At 44.3% G+C, this 27016-nt stretch overlaps 1 protein-coding gene across 1 annotated transcript in view; it reads right to left on the bottom strand.

Moving 5' to 3' along the window:
* The window catches only part of LOC144826169 (astacin-like metalloendopeptidase), a 272346-nt gene that overhangs the window by 208570 nt on the left and 36760 nt on the right, over nt 1-27016 (bottom strand). Inside the window, exons 2-5 of the mRNA XM_078684563.1 lie at nt 26605-26629; nt 24603-24708; nt 20088-20131; nt 10760-10873 (exon numbers count right to left, since the gene is read on the bottom strand). Coding sequence (XP_078540689.1) covers nt 10760-10873; nt 20088-20131; nt 24603-24708; nt 26605-26629 — 289 coding nt within the window. The remainder of the gene's footprint in view (nt 1-10759; nt 10874-20087; nt 20132-24602; nt 24709-26604; nt 26630-27016) is intronic.

The raw sequence follows: 27016 nt of genomic DNA, 5'->3' as shown, positions 1-27016 counted from the left end.
GTTGTTTCCCATATAAGGAGCCCCCTAGTATATGGAATCATACAACTAACACTTGACTCAGTAGGTGCATGATTCCAACATGTTTGATACCAAACATGACCATGATCGGCGCATTCATTATGTAGTTAGACATCTTGACTTGCCAGTGTCTACTACATACCTTATAATAGCTGTACCACATTTACAAACTCCAGGAAATGGAACCCAGGGTTTGTAGGTGTACTTCTACTCTTGCATGGGTACCCATTCAATTAGAACAAAGCACCCTACCACAAGACTGAAGGGCCTACCTTAGGGTTAATTGATAGGGTAGGTTAGAAGTGTAGAGTCCGGGATGTAAGGGAGACCTTATATTGAAAATGAAAGGTGCAAGCACCATTTCACGCAGACTGCAATGCAGCTCTCCAGACACAGTTTTCATGGGCTCCCATGGATGGCATACCGATGCCCTGGCTACCTCAGTACCATATACCAAGGACTTATAATGATACCCCAGTATGCCAATTGTTGGGTGTACCAAGTACTTACCTTAGAATTTTGTGGCAAGAGCACTGCCACTGGGGTCCTGGTTCCCAGGATCCCAGTGAACTACAGTAAAAACACACTGACACCTGGCAAAAAGTGGGAGTATCTATGCCAGAAAGATCCTACTTAAAAAAGTAACTGTAAAACAATGTAAATATACTGTGGTACATTATATTGGTCAAATATAATGTAGTAAAGTGTATTAAACTTTTTTACATATTATTTTTTTCCGGATTTTTCCGTAAGTACCGCAGTACTTCCTAGCTAGTACTGCAGTACTACATGACTTTTTAGAAATATATATATATTTAGTGATTAGCGATGTTGTGAGCAAGGCGGACACGTCCGCCGAAACGTGTCATCCATCACAGAGGAATCAACACTTATCCTTGAAAGAACCTTTACCCACGGAGTCAGCGCCTGTTTTATTCATTGTGTTCAACAGGATTGGCATCAATATATATATATATATATATATATATATATATATATATATATATATATATATATATATATATATATATATATATATATATATATATATATATATATTCACTAAAAAAACCATAGGTTTCAGGCCTTATATAGTCAGGAATTAACATATAAAAAACCATTGAAATTGCTCCTATATAGTTAGTTGGACTAACTATATTTGGCGCACCCGCAATCCACTGCTGATGATGTCACATATTACATCATTCGTGACATGGTCAGTGACATCACTGATGACATCACTGATGACATCTCAAATGACATCACTGATGACATCTCATTTGACATCACTGATGACATCATCCAGTGACTGTGTTTTTCTGTAAAGTTTAAATATGTTTTACATATTGAAGAATGAGTGGATGTATAAGTGTCTGGATGAAGGATTTAGTAGGTGCGTGACTGACTGTATGAGTGAGTGATTAAATGTGTCTTACTGAATGCATAGGTTAGTGAATAACCTGTGTGAATGTGTGCATCAGTATGTCTGTTGTTGTGTAAGCTGCTGCATGTGTTGATCAGTAGCTATATGACTGGCTATATGGGTTATTGATTGGTTGCCCAAGTATTTGTATGGGAGACTGAGAGTGTGTGTGGCTGGCTGGGATGTGTGTGACTCTGTGCAGATCAATGTGTACTTGCATCAGTGATTGTATAAGAGAGTAAGTATGTGTTAGTATATGTTTGAATAAGTAAGGTGTTGTGTGTATAACTATATAGATGAGGAAATGGAAGTGTGGTTGATTCTTTACATGACTGACTAGGTGTGTGAGTAACTCCATGGATGAGTAGCAGTGTGTGAGTGTCTGCATAGGTGTATGAGTGCATATGATAGTGTTGCATTGATGAGTGACTGTATGTATGAGTGATTGTATTGGTGAATGAGTGGATATGTGTGTAGACCTTGGAATCAGTGAGTGCCTATGTAGTAACTGGTATTGGTGTGTCAATGGTTTCAAGAATGGTAGTCTATATTTAACTCTGGGTGTATCAAAGGTTATATTAGAGTGTGAGGAGGTGCATTGTATTATCACATGAATGATGTAATCAGTGATGTCATCAGTGATGTCAAATGAGATGTCATCAGTGATGTCATCAGTGATGTCATTTGAGATGTCATCAGTGATGTCATCAGTGATGTCACTGACCATGTCATGAATGATGTAATATGTGACATCATCAGCAGTGGATTGCGGGTCCGCTAAATATAGTTAGTCCAACTAACTATATAGGAGCAATTTCAATGGTTTTTTATATGTTAATTCCTAACTATATAAGGCCTGAAACCTATGGTTTTTTCAGTGAATTTTCAAGGTTTTTTAAATGCTAATTCCTAACTATATAAGGCCTAAAACCTATGGTTTTTTCAGTGAATTTCAAAGGTTTTTTAAATGCTAATTCCTAACTATATAAGGCCTGAAACATATGTTTTTTTCAGTGAATTTACAAGGTTTTTAAAATACTAATTCTATTAGCGGATAAGGTTTAAATATGTTAATATCCTTGTGGGACCACCTGAGCAGCCCTCGGGATCCAATTTTTGGACCGGCCCAGCCCTAGGGCACACACTTTGCAGCGTGCCTGGAAACTCCGCTAGACCAGCTGGGCCACACAGTACTTTCCCGCACTCAAGATTGTGGACAAGTTGTCTTAGCAAATGAAAGTCTCAAATGCAATGTAGGAACGGAAAAATATTTGCCTTGTCTAATGTCCACAGTGCAATTTTTACACGTTGCGCCCACTTTCCAGTTTGCAAGGAGACATGTAAATGTGTTGCGAGGGCATGGTATTTGTTGGCCTCTCGCTCCTCTCTGCAGATGTTAATTATTTTTAATTTGGCAGTTGTTCTCTGTGGGATACATGTTTAGTACCCATTGGTCGCCGCCATTTGAACGAAGCAGGCAGTTGTTCCCTGGTACTGACTGCTACTGCTCTAAAAAAGGAAGCTTTATTTTGCACCAAGTATTTGTCTTTTGGCCCCATCCATTCCAGGCGCAGATAACACAACAAAATGCAATACAATACAATTCTGCACCACTTTTTAAAATAGTCACCAGCCTTCCATAATCTGTACTCAAGAGGGGAAGTTTTAGAAAGCAGAATGTACTGCCTATTTAAAATAGCTATTCTTATAAGCTAATTTTACACTTCTCAGCTATGAACTACATTGAGCTACTTTGCAAAATTGGGGCGTGCCATAGGTGGTACATGGGTGTTCCCATGCATTCACCTGTAGGTTTTGACGTAAAGCCCTATCTACTAACAATGGTAGACAGGGTTTTGCTCCACAAAATAGCAACAGTTTATGGCAGCACACATCCAATGTGGGGGACATTTTAACATACGTTTAAGCATAGTATTTTGTACTGAACGTTACTCTCCAAGTACACACCCTATGCTAGACTGCAGGCACACAACCTTGCACCTACACATAAATAAATACAAAACAAATACCACATAGTGGCAGTTGTTGAACAGTGAATCAGTAACTATGCAGAGGAACTGTGAACTGACTTGGAGTTTGGAAATTTGGAAAATGTAATAGTTTTCATGAAGATAAGCCTGTCTCCACTTTAGGGCTATTGTTAGTTGGTCTCAGTGAAGAGTCCACCCCACTAGTTGTAGGCCCTAGGGAGTACTCGTCAGTAGCTCCAAACTCACAGGGAATGACCCGGGTGATAAAAGGCACCAGAGAGCAGTGTGGCCCACCAGACACCAATGGCACATTTTGGGACTAATCATGCCATAGTCGAACCAGCTAGCTCGTAGCCCAAACAAATGTTGAACCTTTGCAGAAAAAAATAGAGGAACAGAAGCACATAAAAAATAAAAGGCAATATAGAGAGCGCATGTGCTAGCAAGTAATAAAGATAAACCTGTCTCCAAAAGTAAACAGAAAGCATAATGTTTAGTGATGGGTCCAAAACAAGAACAAAGGTGCAAGACGTGCATCGGGTGAAAAACAATATGAGTAAGTGCGGGATGACAATCCAAAGTGATACGGGCAAACAGGGAGCCATATTCTAGTTCAAAAGCGCAATGCATGCAACAAGTGTAAAATAATGACTAAGGCATAGTGCAAGCAAATAGGGTTCCCAGGGTGCCAACGAAAACGATGTGCGGTGAAGGGTAATGAAAGTCATAAGAACCCGACGGGCTCCGTTATAGGCGGAAGTGGCAGTTTTGCTCTGAATGAGGCAGGATATCATCAGCTGACTAATGTTAACTACTGCTGCATTCACCAGTGAGGTCTATACTTATCGCTGTCCTGCTTTTGTGAATCATGCAGCAATATTGTGTGCAATCTCCTTATTGTTCTCTCTGTAACTTTTCTCAAAGCCTCAAACCTCTGAATTTTCGGCTTTGGAACTTCTCTTTGAGCTGTAAGCCTTCCGGCTTTCCCGAATTGGTGCATGAAAGCCAGTTTGACCATGAGCCGTGTTGTTGGTCACTCTGCTTTTAGGCTGCGTGACAAGCTTTCACCCAGCAACTGCCCCATAGGAGTGCTATGCAGCTATGCAGCCTTTTTGAGCACTACAGTATGACGCAACCCTTAGCCGGGATCTCAGCAACTTCTGTGATCTGTGCAGTAGGCTTCCGGCTCTTCTGTAATCTGCGTGACAGGCATTCACCTGGCGGCTGTGCAGAATGAACCTGAACCGCTAACAGCAGGAGGCACTACAGAGCCGCCAGCAGCATGTCAGTACATCTGAGTGACAGACCTCAAACCAGCAGAACCAAGTGAGAGCTTCATGCTAACATCTTACCTCAGTGCAAGGTGATTCATACAACAGTGTCCGCGGCCGCCTCAACAATGGTGCCGCACCCCCGCACCAACCTACCTACGCCACTGCTCTCCCAACACCACGGGGGCCCGCTGGCGGCGTCTCCTCTTCTCCCGGGGCTCCCTCAGCACACGGGAGCCCTGCACCAGCCCACACTTCTTCCTCAGGCCAGCATCACCCGGTCTCCCCCTCGGCACGGGTGACCGGACACCAGGCAGGGGGAAGCGGAAACCACGTCCTCCCGGCCCCGCCCACAACCAGGTGGCGGCCATCTTGAGGCGGCTTGGGCCGCGGCGGTGATCTTGGGGGGCAAAACGAGGGGTGGGCACCCTCGATATTAAAATAAAAAGATTAAAATAAAAGAGAGAAGCCCCCCAAGGCCCCCCCCCGAAAAATCGCATGGGGGCAGATATATAATTGTTTTCTCTTTTAATTTTCTCAGGAACTACGGGAGGGATTTACACTATTTAACCAAAAGCGTGATCTGCGTACCAGACACTACCATTTTGACAAGTTTGGTGTAATTCCGTTCAGCGGTTCAAGCTGTAGCCGTGTCTAAAGGTCCTGTGGAAATTAACATGGGGAAAACACGTTTTGGGACCCCCCCTTTTTTCTCAGCCCCCACTTGACTAATCCCCCCAAAACTTTCAGGGAAGGAGAGGAGCGGAGCGGGCCATCTTCTTTGAGAAATTTGCGAAGATTCATCAACCAGCGCCAAAGTTATTCCCAATAGAATGTTGCGGATTTTCTATGGAAACTAGGTCCTAACTATATATACCTACTGACGACCGTCAGTAGGTAATATGTAATATATATATATATATATATATATATATATATATATATCTGCTCCAACAGTCCCTCCCCGTCAATTCCGGGAATCAGGTAGCAGCACTCAGGAGTAAATACACGATTAAGTTTTTATTTGTTCACAACGCGCTTCCGGCACTCGGCCTTCGTCAGTGTTCAAAACAACAAAGTGCCGCAAAGCCTCGATGCCTTTTAAATCATCACGTGGTAATAGTGCATGACACAAAGATAGGACCATTAGAAGTAAACGCGGTCGCCATCTTTGAAAGGGTCGAGAATATACAACTGTGTAAACACAATGAATTTATGGCTCTATACATTCTGGATCAGAATCGATCAAAAAATGGCAATTACCATAATGCCCACAAATGGGCTATGTACATTTTATGCAAGTCAATATTCCCACTAACATTACCCACTATCACGCCCTGAATGGGCCAAAGTAAAGTCTAATGCAAATTAGATTACGTGACGATAAACATTTGAAAGGCAATACATTACAAAAGTGAAAAGAAAAGCTATATATATACGCATAAATAGTTTTTCATACTTTAATAAAGTGGTAATAGGTAGGGAAAAAATATAAAAGCTACTACTTACCTAGGTCACAGTCCTTAACCCGGAACACAGCCAAAGTGCGTTTAAAACATGGTTGACTTTAAATTTTGTAAAGGCAGTCAATAACGAAGCACATAATGCCTAGTCATTTTCATTTATGGTGGTAGTTTTGAGAAATGTTGTGATATTTCATTAAGTTTTAATCACTTATAACTTTAACAACACTTACCCTGCTTACCAAAAAGTATCCTCTGCACACCGTAATATATAATCCGACCAAATTTCATGTAACTCTGACTGACTGTTTGGCCGCTACGTGTTAGTACAAAGTCTATAGAAAATGCATTTGGTGAAAAAACACATTTTTGTCCCCCCCTTTTTGCTTTCCAACCCCTTGCCTAGTTACGCCAAAACTTTGCATTATCCGCCTATGTAAATAAAAACTATAGGTCTACAAGGTCTTTAGGAGATTTGTCAAACTGGTGCAAAGTTATTATCGGTCTTTAATCCAAGGAATTCCTACCTGTGCGAATCCTACCTATAACTACAGAGTGGCTCCCAACACTCTGTAACATACACATAGATACTTATCCTAAATGTACTTACCTTGCGTGGTAAAGCCATATGTGTAGTAAAGATGTGTGTGGTAAAGGCATGGTAAAGGATTTGTTTTAAAGGCACAACATGGTAAAAACAACGTTCTAAAGGCTTTATTCCTTGTGGTGCTGTGCCAACATTTTTTAGCCATCTACCTGAGAATCATTAATTTTTCTCTTAGGGAAGGCAGTTAGGCTTGCTGCCAACTGGCAAGGAGTTTTGTTCATATGCATTACTTACTTATTGTGCATTTTATTTGCTTGGGCCGCATCATATTGCTAATCAAAACACTGCTTCAATTTCAGGAGTGAGTCGTGTCAGGCAAATGGGGCGGGGCGGGGGAGCGGGGTGGATATGAGACGAGGGAGAGAAATAAAAAAAATAAAAAAGGACTTACCTGCAGCTGCCGCTCTTCAGGGTCGTGTCACGCTCTCCTGCTCCACTCCTTTCCACTACAGACAAGCACAGGCTCCCAGACTGCACTGTGGCCAATCCGGAAGCTGCTCTAATGAATAAGAGCTGCTTCAGGGTTGGCCTGATGATTTGTGCTCCTGGACAAACTGGGAGCCTGTGCATGCTCTCTCCAACCCAGCAATGCAGCTGGGATTAGAGATTGCACATGTGCGTTTGGCTGGCCTGAGACGGCCGGCATGCGCAGTGAAGGCTGTGCATCTACCACTTCCCCTCAGTGCCTGTCATTACATTGACCCCACCCCAATACTTGGTACAAGAAAAATAAATTGATAATAAAACGGGTTTTAAATCAGTTTTATTATCATTTTATTTTTCACATTTTTGTGGGTGCTGGCATGAGGGCTGACGCTTCTCCGCCACAGTGGAGGAGCTGCCCCGTTCAACATGCGCCTTCTGCAAAACTATAGGGCTGATTACCGCCATCATAAAGCACTTCTCCGCCTGCCAAATTACAATGGCGGGAGGTGTGCTGGCAGACGCAGTCTGTCTGCCACGGGTTCCCACAGGAAATCGTTATGATTGTCTGGCGGACTTTCCCTGCATCAACAATATGTTGGTGGTGTCTAACAGGCACCATCCACCGTATTACGATGCTACCTCCACACCAGCCGGTGTATGGCTCCATTCACAGGCTGGTGGGGATTGCATTTGGGCATCAGTGCAGCATGGCTATAAACCGTTGGCAAAGCCAGTAGATCACAAAGGCAAAACCTATTGGCTTTGCCAATGCTTGCTACTTTTAGTCACCTGTCTGCCATAAAAAAAGCCTTTGGTGCTATTAATGGGGTCACTTGCTTTAAAAACGTATATCACACTCCAAAAAGTATAAATCACTTTTCCATCTTAATGGGAACACCCTCTTGAAAGCCTTACTTCACCCACATTTTTTTGTCACGGTGCTGACAGGGATGGGAAAGGGACCATTCGGCCTGAAAAGTAAGAGACTCTTTGCTGATCTGCCTATCATTGGCGACCTCATAGAAGAAAATAAATCTGGGATGCTTTAGGATTATCTATTATTTTTTGCGTTCAAAAAATTTTCCATTTCTATTTTTGCCTTAGGCATGAGGAGAATAAGTGATTTGCCCAGGATCAAAAGTGCAAGGATTCCAAGCTGTTTCGAAAGTTCCAAAGCCAGCGGCTTAAGCCAATAGGACAAGCACACATCTGATCTCTGTGAGCCCCTCATTCAAGGCTCAATGGCCTAGGATGCACACTCAGATGCTGTCCTGAAAATTGGGGACTTTTAGCCATTTTTCCCCTACTGTCAATGAGTTGTGTAGATGGTCACATCAGCGCCATCCAATGTCGCACCTGCATTTAAATGCAAAAGCTTGCCATCTCACACCCACATCTGAATGCCTCTCCGCATATCTGTTAGACCTGACATCCTTGGCACGGTTTTCCTGAACCTTTTGCCTTCAATCTTCCTGGTTCTATTGACTTCATTTTTGCTGGTCTTAGGACTCTGCACACTTTACCATTCCTAACCAGTACTAAAGTGCTGGTGATCTCTCCCTAAAAAGTGGTAGCCTTGGCTAACAACCTATTGACACATTTATTTTACCTGTACATCCCTAGTATAGTGGTACTACATGTACCTGGGACCTGTAGATTAAATGCTACTAGTGGGCCTGCAGCAAGTATTGTGCCACCCACTTTAGTAGCCTTTGAAACATGTCTCAGGCCTGCCACTGCAGCCTGTTTGTGCAGTTTCCAACAGCCATTTCGACCTTGGAAAACGAACTTTCCTTTTTAATACACTTATGTCTCCTCTAGATTAGGATGTAGTGCAGTGTATTAAAAAGTTGGACATGTACTTTTAAGTGTTTCATGACTTGGAAGTGAAAAACTCTTAACTTCGTTTTTCACTCCTGCAAGGCCTACCTCCCCATAGGATAGTACTGGGAAACCGTATTACATTTAATAAATGATGACTTTCAGTCCGGGGCAGGTAGGAATCTGAACGAGTTTGGTCTCTAAAGAACTGTCATTGGAAACTTTTTTGATGGTAAAATTGGATTTTAAGTCACAATTCTGAAAATGCCACTTTTAGAAAGTTTATATTTTTTGTCCAACCATTTGGTGCGTGCAGCCTGTAACCTGGATCACATGACTGGGTGTAGCAGGCAGTTGGACTTTGTGTATTACTCCCAGACAGTGAGACAAGAGAGAATTGCCGAATTAGCCATTTCTGTTGGGATGAGGGCAAGGAGCTGTCACCTACCAGACTTGCACATCACACAGGATCTGCATCTGCACACTCAAAAAGCATTTATATACTAGTCATTTGTGCCCCCCACAAGCTGGGGCTAGGGCAGACAGGCAGAATATTTCAGACACATCTGTAGGGGGTGAGCTCTAGAAGCATCTCCCACTTCAAATGTGCACCAGGTATAAGTAGTGGATCTCCATACGCTACTTTTCGGTACACTTCTTCTGGACCTGTGGAAAACTCAGAAGAAGGACTGATATGCTTCTCTGCTGCAAGAAGGACTACTCTTCAGGCCTACTATTCTGCTCTCTGAGTTGGAAGGACTGGATCTGTATGATGAACCCGCGACCACGAGAGTGACCACAGATGGTAGTTGGCTGGCCTCCTGATCAAAGCCTCATGGACAGAAAAGACTCCAACCATCTTGAACCCGGCACCTGCAATCTGCCTGCTGTTAGTGGTCCCCTACAAGTGCAGGACCCTTGGAAGTGGGGATAAAGGTGCTCTACCAACCCAGCTGTTGTCTCACCAGAACCAATGCAGCGTGACGTAAACCTGATATAGCTCTTCGCTGTGCCTTATCGGAACCGATGCAGCCTTAATGCAAACCTGCATCACAGGCTGCTCAGCTAGTCGGAACCGATGCAGCACAATGCAGCCTCAATGCAAACTGGCCTCACAGACCTCACAGCTCAACAAAACAGCCACTGAGAGACGCATCCTTGACACTTCATTGATGCTGACCTCATTGCTTCTCTGGACTGCTGCTGCGTGGGGCAACGCTCCGCATCCAGGATTTGAGGTACATTGTTCAGCGGAACTAATATGGTCCCTGTATCTGGCCCACGCTCCATCATGGTTGGCCTGAACTTGTGAATTTTTCCTGTTCCAACGCAGCCAGATAACCACAGATGGCTCTTTGTGCTTTTAAGCATTACTTTTACCTGCATCTTCAAAACTGCAAAACTCCGGTTCTACTAATTGGATTTGTGTTAAATAATTTATTGCATTTTTCTTGTGTTGTGTTTTCATTTTATTACTGCCCATGTTCTGCATATGTACTTTAGACATTGTCTCTAAGTTAAGCCCGTCTACGTTGTGCCAAGCTACCAGAAGGTTAATTACATGTTAATTTGGGGTTTGCTTGTGTACCGACCTGAGAAGATTTGTGGTTGCTGCTTGAGTAGTGTTTCACCTCCCTCAACTAGTAATCCAGTTTCCTTCAATGTCTAATACTCTCCACCACTCACTCGGAATGTTCATGTTTTGGACTCTTCATTTTATGCAGTGTTGCCTCTCTTACCTTTGTTGGATTCCAGGATTTGAGCGGAGATGTATTTTACGCTGTTTGTTGCTGCACTCTTCTCCTCTGCCAGTTTCTGGAGTGATGAGACAGCCTCTGTTAATTCTGTAGAACATACAAACATACAGAGCAAAACTTAATCCCTGACATATGTGTACTTTTTACCATCTCACTGTGAGTTCATGTGAATATTAGTCTAGGACATGGGAATCAAAAAGGCCTGGATGTAAATGAAGATATACTTCTTTCTGTCCATTTCCATATTCAGCTTTGTGATATATGGATTATGTTCTGGTTTACTGATTGACTTAATAATGTGCTGTGTGTGTCTTCCTAGCCTACAATAGTAGCACATGGGAGTAATCTCAAAGGGGATTCATGTTAAAAAAATTGTACTGGTGGGCGTGTGACATTTATTGTGTAGAGGGAATCACTTCACAAGTGTATAAAACACAAAAATACCAACTAGGTGCTTTCACACTGTACATATTATCACTAGTGCGACCCACTCTTTAACAACCGTGAAAGAATCGAGATCACCCCACAACTCTCTCTTGTGAAAGGTTACATTTGGTTCAAGCTCACAGTAAAGGACTGTTCTATCTGAATCTTAAGACAGGTGCACGTTTAAGGTCGAATCGGATGGTGGTTAAAGCTCTCTCGGTTAATATGAATGTTGATTTATACTGGGTGCAGGAACAGGTCATGGGTTTGACCAAAGTCACTTGGCATGCTGCAGGAATATTTTATTTGAGCCTATTGGAATCTCAATGCATATATTTCAGAATGCGACCCAATAATGGTGCAAATAATTTTACAACTGTGTGTTAAAATCTCTCTATGTCCTTCTCCTCTGGCCCTCAATCCCTGCTTCTCTGCCCCTCGCTCTGTCACCCACCTCTCTTTCGCCCTGTCTCTCTCTCTCATAGTTTCAGGAGGCGCATTTGCAGAGTGGTGGACACATGGAGTGGGGGCTTGGCCTGGTATCAGAACTCAGTAATCCTGCTGTGTGGGACTTACTGAAGGTAATAGGAGGAGTAGTTGGTCCCCAAGTACATCCTTGGGGGGCAGCTACCCCTCCTGTTACCACCAGTAGGTCCCACACAGTGGGATTGTAATAGGTTTTTGGAGTTCATGGCCCCCTTTTTCCACCACTCTGCAAACATACCTCCTGGCGCACTACTGGTTGGGGGATGAAGTCCACTTTACTTTTGATGGACCTTGGGGGCCAAGAATCCTTCCTGGTACCTCCTGTAAGTCCTAAGCAGCAAAATTCCTGCGCACTGGTTGGAGACTAAGCCCCCTTTCTCCACCACTCTGCAAACACAACTGCTAGTTAAAAAAAACATAGAAATTCACTGAAAAAAACACAGGTTTCAGGGACATTATAGTTAGAAATTAGCATTTAAAAAAACCTTAGAAATTCACTGAAAAAACCATAGGTTTCAGGGACATTAAAGTAAGAACATAGCATTTAAAAAACCTTAGAAATTCACTGGAAAAAACACAGATTTCAGGGACGTTATAGTTAGGTTGAGCTAACGTTGACACGTGCACCCGTAATGCACTGCTTATAACCTCACATATTCCATCAGTCATGACATGGACAGTGACATCACTGATGACATCACTGATGACATCTCAAATAACATCACTAATGACATCGGGGATGCCATCATCCACCGCATCTCTGATGCACTCACTCACACCCCTATAGAATCTTTTATACATCCACTGTCACTCCCACACAACTATTCATAAACCCATTCACAGTACCATACCAGTACTTACACACCCACTCACTGATTAATTGATCTACACACACATCTACTTGCTCACCCATAATGCCACACATAGACCCACTAACTCACTAATACAGCCATTGACATGTCCACTCATACAGACACACATGCGCTTACACACTGAGTGAGTCACCCATAGAACTACTCACACACCTAGACACTCATCTATACAGTCAATCATACAGACTTTTACTCACCCAAACATTAACATACTCACCCATTACTTACTCATACAAATAGTAACACATACTCACTCGGCTATACAGTCACTGACAGAAGCTTGCACTCATCCATATAGCCACTCTCACATTCACTCACTCACACATACAGTCACTCATATACCTCATCACTCAAGTATGCTGCCTTCCACATACTCAGTTACTCACCCATACTGACATATGAACTCAATCACCGGCACAGTAATACAGACACTCACTCACCCATACAACTTCTCACACATGCAACAGTACCCCATATAGCCTCTGACTCACCTACTCACAAAACCATACATGCAGTCACACACCTCCTCACCCAAGCACAGACACCCAGACAAACATAGACATCATCAGACAACCAATCAATCACCCATATAGCCATTCATGTACCCACTAACACACTCATACACCCACCACCAACTTGTAGACAGATATACACATTCACACAACCACTCACTCGTCCACCCACACATTCACTGAGGCACCTAATCACTCACTTGTAAAGTCAGTCACACACCCACTGAGTCATCCATACAGTCACTGTTTCAACAATACACCTTCGTATACATATTTAACACTCATAACTGTTTTAAAAACACTCACAGTCAACGTATAGTGTCATCAGTGATGTCATTTGAGATGCAATTAGTGATGTCACTGACAATGTCATAAGTGATGTAATATGTGAGGTCATAAGCAGTGCATTGCGGGGGCGCGAGTTATAGTTAGCTCAGCTAACTATAATGGCTGAATTTCTCTGGTTTCGTACAAGTGAAATACCAGCCTAACTGTAAGGTTCCTGTAACCTTTGTTTTTTTCAGTGAAAATAAATAAATATAGATATGCATATCTATATCTATATATTTATTACGTGAAAAAAAACATAGGTTTCAGGGACGTTATAGTTAGTTGGAGATTTCACTCGTATAAACCCATAGAAATTCGGCTGTTATAGTTAGTAGACCTAACTATAACTCGCGCCCCTGCAATGCACTGCTGATGACATTACCTATGTAAATGTAAATGTAATGTAAATGTATGTGTCTTGTAAAGCGCACTGCTGCCCTGAGGCGTCGTGGCGCTGTAGACCGCTGGGGAACCCGTCCTGGCTATCCCTGTGAGATGGTCCCTACTGGGTATCTCCAAGGTGAAACCGGGCATCCCCGGCGAATGTGGGGGGCCATTGTAGAGATGAGGCAAGCTAATGCCCAGAGTTGCCGAGTGTGATCCCTGGTTAGAGTAGGCACCGAGGTGAGAATTATCGAGTCCGCTGACCCTGGTCCACGACCCTATTACATCACTCATGACATGCTCAGTGACATCACTCATGACATCACTGAAGACATCTCAAATGACATCACTGATGACATCATCCAGTGAATGTGTGTTTCTATAAAGTATAAAAATATCTTTTATATATATATGTATGCAAGGTGTATTGAAGTATGAGTGGGTGTATGAGTCTCTGAATGGATGATTTAATAGGTGTGTGACTGACTGTATATGAGTGATTAAATGTGTCTTACTGAATGCATGGGCTAGATAACTCTGTGAATATCTTTATTAGTCTGTTAGTTAGTGTGTAAGCGGCTGCATGGCTTGGTGAGTGTCTTAATGGGTTATTTATTTGTTGTCTAAGTATCTGTATGGGTGTCTGAGTGTCTTTGTGGGTGGGTGGGTGGGTGGGGAGTGGGGGTGACTCTGTGCATAGATATGTGAGTGGTTGTTTCACTGGGTGTATAGGTTCAAGTGTGCAAATGGAAACACCTGTATGGGTGGGTGAGTGTGTGTATGATGGGTGTGTTGGTGAGTAAATAGATGTCCCAGTGGTACATGTGTGAGGAACAACATATATTTCACAGCAGTATATGTGAGTGTTGGAGTATATAAATGACTATATGTGAGAGTGAGTGATTGCAAGAGTATCTGTATGGATGAATGTGTGTTTCTATGAGTGATTGTTTAAGAGAATAAGTATGTGTTAGTATCTGTATAAATAAGCGGGTGTGTGTGTATGTACTGTATAAGCAAAGAAATGGGTGTGTGATAGTTTCTTTGCATGACTGACCAGGTGTATGAGTAACTCTTTGGGTGAGTGGCAGTGTGTGAGTGTCTATATTGGTTTATGAGTGGATATATCAGAGGCTGTATGGATGAATGACTGTGTGTATGAGTGACTGTATGGGTTAGTGGGTGGATGTGTGTGTAGACGTATAAATCACTGAGCAGGTATGTATTAACTGCTATTGGTCTGTCTATGGTTTCGATATTGGTGGTCTGTATTTTAGAGTAGGTGTATGAAAGGTTTTGTTAGGGTATGAGGAGGTGCATCAGATGATCATGTGGATGAAGTCATCAGTGATGTCATTTGAGATGTCATCAGTGATGTCACTCAGCATGTCATGAGTGATGTAATATGTGCCGTCATCAGCAGTGCATTGCGGGGGGCATGTTCTAGTAAGGTATACTAACTATAACAGCCGAATTTCTATGATTTTATACGAGTGAAATCTCCAACTAACTATAACGTCCCTGAAGCCTATTTTTTTTTCAGTGAATTTCTAAGGTTTCTTAAATGCTAATTTCTAACTATAACGTGCCTGAAACCTATGTTTTTTTCAGTGAATTTCAAAGGTTTTTTAAATGCTAATTTCTAGCTATGCCTACAAAGGTAGGGCATGTGAAGAAAGAGGTAGAAAAGCACAAAAAGAAGCAAGACAAATGCAGTAAGAGGCAACAGAAGTCCAGAAAGATGAAGAAAAGTGCAGTAAGAAGAAGAGATGTGCAGAAACAACCAACAGAGGCGCAGAAGAGGCCATGTTGCAAATTCATCCTGTGCCCACAACTTTTTCAGATGGGTACTGGTGGTAACTGACTGACTAACCAGGCCTAGAGCCAGTGCTATGCTAAAAGACACTTAGAATACAGTGAAAACACCTACATACACTAGGGAACACTATGTGTTGGGGTACCCCTGTGATTAGCATGACCTCCTCTGTAAGGCCCTAGTACATAATAGTGCAGGGGAATTAAAACTACAATCTAAGTCAGAGGTGCAGAAATATGCTACTTTAACTAGTAGTCACATTTAAAGAGTGGTGGAGAAAGGGCGTCCAACCATCGCTCAGGAATTCTGCTGCATAGGACTTACAGGAGGTACCAGGAGGGATTCTTGGCCCCCAAGCTCCCTCAAGACTAAATTGGATTTCATCCCCCATCCCGTAGTCTGCCATGAGGCATGTTTGCAGAGTGGTAGAGAAAGGGGGCCATGGCCTCCGAAGACGTCTTAGCAATCCCACTGTGTGCAACTTACTGGAGGTAACAAGAGGGGTAGTTGGCTCCCAATGACATCTTTGGGGACCAATTTCCTAAACTATTATCTCCAGTCAGTCCCATACAGCACCATTAGTAAGTACTCGTACCGGCCACGTCCTCCTCGCCCACCACTCTACAAACGAGCTCCCTGGCACGCTCTTGGATGGGGATTGAAGTCCCCTTTATTGCTGGGGGTCCTTTTGGGGCCAACTAACCTAACTTTTACCTCCAGTAAGGCCCTCGCAGTGGGATTGGTGAGAGGTAGACAAAGGCCATGCCCCCTTTCTCCACCACTCTGCAAATGCGCCCTCTTGTGCGTTTTAAGTAGGGGGATTAAGTCCCCTTGAATCCTGAGGGTCCCAGGGGGTCAACTAGCCCACCAGGTATCTCTAGTAAGCGCCACAGAGCTGCATTGCTGAGAGGTGTTAAAAGGGGCCTGGCCTGGACCGCCTCTCTGCAACGCAGGCCTGTAGCACTTACTGGAGGTACCTGGTGGGCTAGTTGGCCCCCAGGGGCCCTCAGGATTGAAGAGGAAATAATTCTCCAACTTAAAACACGCTACAGGGCGTGTTTGCACACATGTCACCTCAGGCCCTGCCCCCTGCCTTCACCCCGGGGCTTGGGGGGGCCTTAGAGGCCCCCCACACATTTATAAATTAGCCCTGGGGGTGGCGGATCTGGGGCTGCTGGAGGGGCTGCGTGTCCCCCGCAACTCATTAATCAAGCCCTGGGGGGGTGGCGGTCCCCGAGGCAGCGTGGGGAGGATTGGGAGCCCCCCACACTTTTTTCTGTCCCCGGGACCTGGCCTACCCAGGGCCTTTTTTATTTTCTCGACCGGATTCGTGCACCCTGTGCGAATTCTGCAGATTTAAACAAATAAATGCTTTTTTGGGCCCTGGGGGTCCTTATGGGACCCCCTGAGCAGGCCTAGGGGGTCAGGGTGTTTCTACCCTGCCCCCTGTTGTTGTTTTTTGCGTTTGTTTCCCTGTTTTCTTGTGCCCCACTTACTGAGGCACAAGATGGCTGCCAACACTTCTTGGTTTGGAGTGTTCACAGCCAATTAGAATAAAGCTCGTGGTCGGGAGGGTCCACAGATCCACCGCACCTCTATGTATCGAAACTTTAATTTTTTGATTTTCTCAGCAACTACTGAACGGATTTACACCATTTTAGAAAAAGGGCGCTTTCTGAGCCAAGCACTACTTTTTTGTCAAATTTGGTGTAATTCCGTTCAGCAGTTAGAGCTGTAGCCGTGTATAAAGTTTCCTATGGGAAATTAATTTTTGAACTTTTTTTTAATTTCTCAGGAACTACTGAACAGATTTACACCATTTAACAAAATGAGTTCTTTCTGAAACGAGGGCTAACTTTTTGCCAAATTTGGTGTAATTCTGTTCAGCAGTTCGGGCTGTAGCCGTGTCTAAAGTTTCATATGGAAAATAACATGGAGAAAACACGTTTTGGGACCCCCCTTTTTTCTCGGCCCCTGCTTACCGAATCACCCCGAAACTTTCAGGATAGGAGCTGACCGAAGAGTCCCACGAGTTTTGAAGTTTCGCAAAGATTTATCATCTGGCGCCAAAATTATTGGGAAAACAATAACCACTTTCTATGGAAACTAGGTCCTAATTATAACTACCTACTGGCGATTGCCAGTAGGTAATATATATAAGTGTATGTCACCTACTGGTGGTCACCAGTAAATAGTTATAGTTAGGATATAGTTTCCATAGGAAAAGTGTTTTATGACTGGCCTATATCTTTGACGAAATTTGACAAATCTTCTCAAAAATTTCCCCTTCAAAATTTCATGGTCAGTTTTAGGGTAATCCAGAAAAGTTCTGGGATCTGAGAAAAGAGTGGGGGGGGGGGTCAAAAATGTGTACTTCAATGTTCATTCCCAAAGGACCTTAGACGGCCGAACTGCTGAACAGAAGCACACCAAATTTGGTAGAAAGGTAGATGTTGGTCCAGGGAAGTGCCTTTTTGTGATTTGGAGTAAATCTGCTCAGTAGTTGCAAAGATATGAAAAGAAATTTCCAACTGTATATATAGGGATGAAGAGGATCGGCAACACCTTCTGATCTAGTGCTGAGATCTGTTCGGCTGCCAACACTTCAAACCAGGAAGTGTTGGCAGTCATCTTGGGACTAAGCTTGTGCCGAGTCCTAGAAAAAACGAAAAAGAAAAAAGAAAAGGGGAAGGGAAGGGAAGGAATACCCTGAGCCCCTAGGTTTCTTGGGGAAGTCCAAGAGTGACACCCAGGCAATAAAAACATTATTTTTTTTAAAAGAAAAGACATTTTGGTGGGAACCAGGCGGGACCCGCGGCTCCTGCCTAAAAGTGCAAAAAAATAAAAGCGTGGGCATAGTGCAGTTTTATTTATAAAGAGATGGCGGGGTTTCACAGATCCCCCATGCCCTGGGGACCACCACCTCCCCAGAGCTTACTGATACTAATGGGGGTTTTGCTGGGTTTTTGCTCAAATAAATGCGGGCAGCCCTGGAGACTGCCACCTCCCGGGGCTAATACTAAATACAGACCCCCATGCCCCAACGACCACCACCTCCCTGGGGCTATTAAATTTGTAATGAGGGGCCTCAGGGAACCTTCCGGGCCCCGGGGACTACCACCACAAAGGGGCCAAACTATTTTTTATTAAATGGGAAATTCAGCAGTTATAGTTATGTAGGTATGTATTTGGCATTTATTAGGCGCATGTATCACCCGTAGGTCTAACAGCGCCATTATATGAGCTAACTATAATGTATGCCCCTGCAATGCACTCCTTATTACCTTAGATAATACATCACTCATGACATGGTCAGTGACATCATTAATGACATCTCAAATGAAATCATCAAGTGAGTGTAAGTGTTTTTCAGAGTTTATGGGTTTTAAACATATATACTAACCTCTGACAAAAGTTAAATTAGTATACTAGGTGTACTACTACTACTACTGTACGACTACTAGATAGTTGTGTGTACGTGGCTGTGTGGGTGTATAAGTGGGTCTTGAGTAGCTGTGTGGGTGAGTGAGATGCTGTGTGAGTGAGTGTATTAGTGAGTGAGTTAGTGTGTCAGTGGTTGTATGGGTGAGTGAGTGGTGGTGTGAGTGGCTCTATGTGTATGAAGTCACTGTATAGGTGAGTGAGTGGGTATCTGAATGGTTATATGAGTGAGTGAGTGACTGGGTGTGTATATGGCTGTATGGGTGAGTGAGTGACTGTTTGAGAGGGTGTTTAATGAAGTGAGTTGATGTCTGAGTGGCTGTATGAGAGAGTAAGTGAATGGCTGTATAGGTGAGAGAGCAGATGTATGAGTACCTATATGGATGTGTGAATGGGTATATAAGTGGTTGTGTGAGTGCCTGTATGAATGAGCCAGAGGCTGTGTGCAGATGCTGTATAGGTGAGTGGGTAGGTGAGTGGGTAGGCAGGTAAATAAGTGGTTCTGTGAGTAGCTGTATGGGTGAGTGTGTTGCTATGTGACTGGTTGTATGGGTGAGTGACTGGTTGTATGCATGGCTATATGGGTGAGTGAATGGTTGTGTGAGTGGCTCTATGGAAGAGTGAGTGGGTGTGTGAGTACCGGTATGGGTTTGTGACTGGGTATGTGAGTGGTTGTATGGGTGTGTGAGTGGGCGTGCAAGAGGTTGTATGGGGATTGAGTGGTTTTGTGGATGATTTAATCAGTGATGTATCTGACCATGCCATGAGTGATGTAATATGTGAGGTCATAAGCAGTACAATGAGGGGGCATGTGTGATAGTTAGCTCAGGCAGGCTCAAATTACTTAATTTACAAAAGTTATTAAGGGAGGGGGAAGACTCTGGTATGTTTTGTCACGGAGTGTGAACACCCGGCAGGTGTGTTCATAAAGCCCTCACCCACCAACCTAGTTGGTGGCATGCTTCATCATCGGGCCCCCCCAGTAGCACCTAGCGTGCCCCGGGTGTGCTTCGACGCCTGACTACAGTGGAGCTGGTATATTGCTGAGTGTGCAGTGAAGATAGTTAAGGAAGTGATGTTAAAACGGCTAGGCGGTGGTCCCAGTACCCGAGGGTGAAATTAGACTTTAATACCTGGGCCTCCGTCAGCGGTTAAAAATAAGGCAAGGGGATGTAAGAGGCGAGTTACGACCTCTCACATCCAATGGGTCAACATGTTTCAGCCAGTGCCTTATGCCTCACCGGTATGCGAAGGAGGCACTACAGGTCCAGAGCAGGCTCTGCCCAGAAATGCTGGTCAAGCCCTTGCCACCTCCCAACCTTGAGGTCAGACTGAGCAAAAACTAGCGTGGTCTTGAGAAGGGAATCCCCCTCTCACACATAGATACACTTTAGGGCGTGTAGACACATAGTCTCCACTACACTCCCACTAGTTTACTTACACTCACCTTTTTATCTAGGTCCTGAAGAAAGCCAGCTTAGTCATAAGGCACTGGCTGAAACATGTTGACCCATTGGATGTGAGAGGTCGTAACTCGCCTCTTACATCCCCTTGCCTTATTTTTAACCGCTGACGGAGGCCCAGGTATTAAAGTCTAATTTCACCCTCGGGTACTGGGACCACCGCCTAGCCGTTTTAACATCACTTCCTTAACTATCTTCACTGCACACTCAGCAGTATACCAGCTCTGCTGTAGTCAGGCGTCGAAGCACACCCGGGGCACGCTAGGTGCTACTGGGTGGGCCCGATGATGAAGCATGCCACCAACTAGGTTGGTGGGTGAGGGCTTTATGAACACACCTGCCGGGTGTTCACACTCCGTGACAAAACATACCAGAGTCTTCCCCCTCCCTTAATAACTTTTGTAAATTAAGTAATTTGAGCTAGTCTCTTTTTGATTAAACCACATATTAACCCGGGGACATGGACTAGCTTTCTGGTCCTATCTCTCTCTCTTGATTACGCAGCAGTTAGCTCAGGCAACCATAACTGCTGAATTTCACTGGTTTTGTATGAGTGACGTCTGAGCCTAACTATAATGTCCCTGTAACCTTTGGTGTTTTCAGTGAATTTCAAAAAATAAAATAATTCTATTTCCTAGCTATAACGTTTCTGTAACCTTTGGTTTTTTAAGTGAATTTCTAAGATTTGCAAATTCTATTTCCTTACTATAAGGTCCAGGTAATCTTTATTTTTTTAATTGAATGTCTATGGTTTTTTAACTAGTAGTTGCAGTAGCAGAGGAGGGCATCTGAGCCTCCAATAACCTTCAGCATCCAAGAGGACTTCAGCCCCCAACCAGCAGCGCACCAGGAGTCACGTTTGCAGAGTGGTAAAAAAAGGTGGCGTGGCCTACGTATACCTGTCAGCAAATCTGCTGTGTGGGACTTACTGGAGGTAACAGGAGGAGTAGTTGGCCCCAAAAGGGTAATTAAAAGCCAAGTGTATTTCATCCTACAACTAGTAGTGTGCCAAGACTCACAATTGTAGAGTGGCAGAGTAAGGGGGCTTGACCCCCAACACACTCTCAGCAATCCCACTGTGTGGGACTTACTGGAGGTAATGGCAAGTTAGTTGGCTCCCAGGGAACTACTGGAATCAAGGGGACTTAATTGCCCAACTACTATTGCGACAGGAGGCAGGTTTTCAGAGTGGTGGTAAAAGAGGGCTAGGCCTCTGGTGACTTGTCATCTTTTTTTTGGTATTATTTATTAGGGGATAGGGACAACATGGCCCCCCTTCTCCAGGCCAATTTGGGCCCTGGGGCCAGTCCTTTTGAATGGGAAAGAGGGAATGTGCGACCCACCTCCCCAGCTGATTTCGGCCCGAGGACACTATCCTCCAGGGGCCCGGTCTTTATTTATATCTTATAAAAAATACGGGAGGAGGGCCGCGTGGTCCCTCTCCCCATGCAGATTTCTGCCCCAGGGACTCCATCCCAGGACTTTGACTCTCCGTTAGGGACCGCGAGGGGAGCCTCAATGCCCTCGAGGTCTGGTGCTGGCTCCACGCCTCCTGTGTGAGCGGCATTGCTTTGAGACCCAGGGAACTAATAAACATGTAGCTCCCTGGATCTCATTGCAATTTGTCTGTTTCCCTGCTCAGAGGGCAGGGAAACAGACAAATCCTCCGCTTTCCGCAAGTGAGAGCATTTGTGAGCTCTCACTTGGTGAAAGCAAAGCTTTTGCTGTGGCTTGGTGTGAAGCTGCCGCCAAGTCACAGCAAACTGAAATGTCCCAGGGTGGGCATCCCAGGACATTGCAGCAGCTAGCCTGGTGGGTGGCTTTCCCCAAGGCCAGGTATGGCTCTTTGAGGGGGGCTGCATGGCCCCACTCCAATGTGTACTTTAGCCCAGGGGAGGTGATTGTCCCTGAGGCCAGGGTTTGTGACAGATGCCCATCAATATTTTGTTATATTTTCCCCAGTGAGATGGAAGTCACTGGGGCTGCGGGGGGTCCATGTGCCCCTGCACTGCATTTAATTAAAGTACCAGGGCTGTAAGGGGGATCCATGCAGCCCACTCGTATTAAGGCTGAGGGGAGGTGGCGGTCACCGGGGCTACTATTAGCCCAAGAACCGGGGCTACTATTAGCCCCCTCCTTTTCCAGCCCCCAATTGCCCCTGTCTACCCTGGGGCCAAAAGCTAAATGCAAAGGAGGCCACTTTTGTTTTCAAATCTCTGAAAAATTCATTTGTCCGGTCACGGATTTTCCCTAGATTTTTTTCTAAAAAATGCTTTTTAGCCGTGACAGAGTCTCTGGGAGACCCCTGCACCATGCCCAGGAGTTCAGTGTGACCTTACTTAGCCTTTCTTTTTTCTAAATCTTTTTTGGTGAGACTCAGCTTTAAGTCGGTTCCCAAGATGGCTGCCAACACTTCCTGGTTTAACCAATCAGATTCGCGGTACAAAAGAGGGTGGTGATGGACGGAGCATCTGAACCAATCAAACACTCACACCCAGTCAAAAGATCTGGGTTTAATCCATCACCGTTCTTTAGCCCACTCTGCCACCCCAGTTCAGACATGGCTATATGCAAATCAGTCTGACCATGTGCCTCATGGGAACAGTCCAGCCCAAACTGCCAAGCCATGCCTTCCCTGGATCGGAAACAAGCTTCCGGGGACCGGTTTCTGGCACTACAGCCGTTTTCAGCACGGCTTGCTTGAATCCAGTGGCAAAGTGAGCAAGGGACTTACCTCTGAGCATACCCTGCCACACTTATGGCGGCCAAAAGCCGTACAAAAGGGGGTGGTGATGGACAGAGCATCTGAACCAATCAAACACTCACACCCAGTCAAAAGATCTGGGTTTAATCCATCACCGTTCTTTAGCCCAATCAGATTTCAGCATGGCCCCGAAATTGCCTGCAAGAATCCACAACCCTAGATATCTATATTTTTGCCCTTTAATAGCTCTAAAACTACTGAACCGATTTACACCAAATCACAAAAAAGCGTGATCTGCGTAACCAAATTTTCCTTTCAGGCAAATTAGGAGTAATTCCATCTAGCGGTTCGGGCTGTAGTCGTGTTCAAATGTCCTATGGGAATTAACATGGGGAAAACACATTTTGGGAACCCCCTTTTTTTCTCTGCCCCCACTTGACAGATCTCCTCAAAACTTTCAACACTGCAACCAGACCCACTAAAGTATATGTTTAGAAAATTTTGTGAAGACTCATCAAGTGGCCTCACTGTTATTGGTAAAACAAAAAACGCTCTTTCTATGGAAATTAGGTCCAAACTATAACCTACTCATGTAATATATGGGCACCTGACCAACACCAATCCTAAGCGGTGACATGTTATTAACCAGCCCCTAAACTGATGTCAGAGATGTATACAACTCTATCTATATTTAGAACAGATAAGGATGCTAAACTCACAGTATTAACATGAGTTGGCACAATTGTCTGGAAAAAACATATTTTGATGAAAACATTACACGCAAGAATGCTTTTCTGGCTAAAATGTCTGTGAAACCTGTTTTCTCTCCACTGCCCTCATCTTCTCTCCCCCATAATCATCAGCTTTCCTCTCTCAGATCTTCTCCTCTCATCTTTTTCACTCGTCTCTCATTTATTCCTATCTTCTTTCTTCTGCTTGCCTCACCCCTCTCTCCTTTCCTATTAACTTTTCTCTTCTTACCTCTTTTCCACAGTTCTCTCAGCTTCTCTCTTCTCTGCTTTTCTAATCCAGTATCCCCTTGTCTCTTCTCTTTTCCTCTCCCATTTCCCTTTTCTCCCCTCTCGTGTCTTCCCTGCTTTCCTCATCTCTTCTCCCCTTGCATCCTCTCCTCTAGCCTCTCTTCTCCGTTCATCCGTAGTCTTTTCCTCTCGCCCACAGTGCACTTCTCGTCTTCCACTCATCTGATCATCACTTCTTGGGCCCTCTCCTCTCCTACCAATCCCCTCACCTTCCCTTCCCCTGCTCTCCCTTCTCCTCGCCTGCTCCCCTGCTCTTCCATCCTTTCTTATTCTATTTCTCTGAAACTTTCCTTTCTATGTCCTTCAATAGTACAGAAGGCTTGTCTCAGGCCCTTGCCTGACCTCAGTCACTCACCATTCTGTGCCTTGAAGATTGTCATAAGGATGTCCTGGGCCTCCTTGCTGCCTGTTGGGATAGACGTGAGGGCTTGTAGAATCTGCTCCACCACTGCAGAATCTAGAGAGAAAGTGAAATATGAAAAGTGTTGTATACTGGATGTGAGAACATGTCAGAAAATGTGGGACCTTTGCATCTGTTGAGGGATCAAAGAGACCGCAACGTGTTCACATAGGCTCCAGAAACACAGATAGATTCCGAAAAGTGAATCTTCATCCATTCAGCCTCAATCTTCTAGTGAGCCAAGTGGTAACTCCTCCATGTCAACCGTATTCCTCGCTTGACTGCTGTTAAAACTCTGCGGAGCAAAGGACTGTGTTTGTGGGCCAATATGAACACAATTTGGCACTGTCATTGTTTACTATAGACTCAGGGGCAAATTTATGAGAGGCTTGCATAATGTTTGTACCACGCAAATTAGTACATGCGTGATGCAAGCCTCTAAATCAGATTCATGAAGGTAAGCAAAGTCACTTTGGGTGTCCTCAAAAACTCTGGAGTAAGGCACTGAAGCACAATTCACTGTTTTGCCTCACTCTGCACAAGGGAGGTGTTCGTTCCATGGGCGTGGCAGAGGGTGTTACCATGCAACTCTCATGGTTTCTGACACATTTCTAGATTTATAAGTACTTGTAAAGCTGAGAATGTGCCTACATATTGTGCCTCTCCAGGTAAGACGTAAAGAGGACAACTATCTTAATTTGTCCTCATTTTATCCTCTTGCTATGTGTTCTGCATTTTGCAGCACACATAGAAAGAGGAAAAAGCCTCTCAGTATTGTTCTTGCACAGGAAGGTGTCCCTTCTTGCACAAAAGCAATCCTGCATGCAACAGAAGCACTCGCACCACTCACACAAACCTCCAGGTGCAGACTGGATCCTGAAATTTGAGGAGGAAAGCTGGCCTGAGGAAGACTCTGTAGAGTGGCTCTGGAGTGGTGTGGCTCACTGGTTAGAGGCGGCAGACCCGAAATCAGAGGACGGCCCGGGACCAGGGTTCTATTCCCAACGCGGCAGGGTCGAGGACCAGGGTCAGCGGATTTGATAATTTTCGCCTCGGTGCCTACTCTAACCAGGGATCACACTCGGCAACTCTGGGCATTAGCTTGCCTCATCTCCACAACGGCCCCCCACATATGCCGGGGATGCCTGGTTTCACCTTGGAGATACCCAGTAGGGACCATCTCACAGGGAAAGCCAGGATGGGTTCCCCAGCGGTCTACAGCGCAGAGATACTCCTTCGGGAGTCGATTCTAGCGCTTTAGAAACCCTCAATCAATCAATCAAGGGGAAGATGAAGTAGAGCTCTTGGATCTCTCTTGCTTCATATGATGGCTAAAGGCAGACTGCTTGAATAAATGTGGCAATGTTCCTGACCTCTAGATCTCCACGGCGACCTCAATTTAGATTTCCAGATGGATGCCTCCAGAACTTCGCCTCACTTTCCATTATAACCTTTGAATGCATATGGGTAGTCAACTCACATGACATGTAGGCATCTGATTGACCCAAATACCAAAGGCACTCTATCTGTAGGTCAGTGACTTACATCTGCAGCGCTTAAATTATTACACCACCTAGGAGGAAATGCTCCCAAAATTCCCAAATTTTCAGTGAAAAACAGTGAATCAAAAACAAAAAAGAATCAGCAGTCAAAGAGGACGTCAAGTGAAAGAGACAACGTGGTTCCACTCCATAACATTGTATAGCACCACCTAGTGATGATGAATGAATTTGCAGACACAAATTTCCGGATCCAGTCTGTCACTCGGAGAGGGTTCACATAAGGAATCTGCAGGCTCATCAACCATTAGAATATGTTGTCTAAAACTTGAGCAAATAGAGCACTATTTAGGTTTTAAATGCAAAACAAACTTTCTTTTGTCAGCAAAGACAATCCACCTTTCTCCGACAGTCAATGTACATTTCTTTTGTAAAGGTCTTCTTGTTTGCTTACCAGTTATTTGCTCACTGATGACCAACTGTGGAGGAAACAAGAGAGATTTATTATATTATGCTTCTACATAATTCACTAGGTTTTATTTTAAGCTCAATCATACAGTATATTAAGCCAGCGGCTCTCAAGGCAAATAACAGGCCAGAAAGTTCCCTGCATAAGATGAGATATCATGCTGAAAGTGATTCTGCTCATATGTAGTCGCACTTTTTCTGAATTTACACAATGCCACACTAGCCGGCTACCAACTCTGTCTGACTACATTGTTTTAAAATATATATTTTTTTTAAATTACCACCATATTACCTGCCACATGAGGGTTATTCTTCCAGTGTATGGGGCATTGTTTCTTTCCTGCTGTGAAAGAAAACATGGCGGATATTGGGTCTGAAGCCCCACCCCTAAACAGCCA

The sequence above is a fragment of the Lissotriton helveticus genome, chromosome 3_2, assembly GCF_964261635.1.
Source record: "Lissotriton helveticus chromosome 3_2, aLisHel1.1, whole genome shotgun sequence".
Lineage (NCBI taxonomy): Eukaryota > Metazoa > Chordata > Amphibia > Caudata > Salamandridae > Lissotriton > Lissotriton helveticus.
Note: the sequence above shows the minus strand (reverse complement) of the source record. Positions and strands in the feature narration are given on the sequence as shown.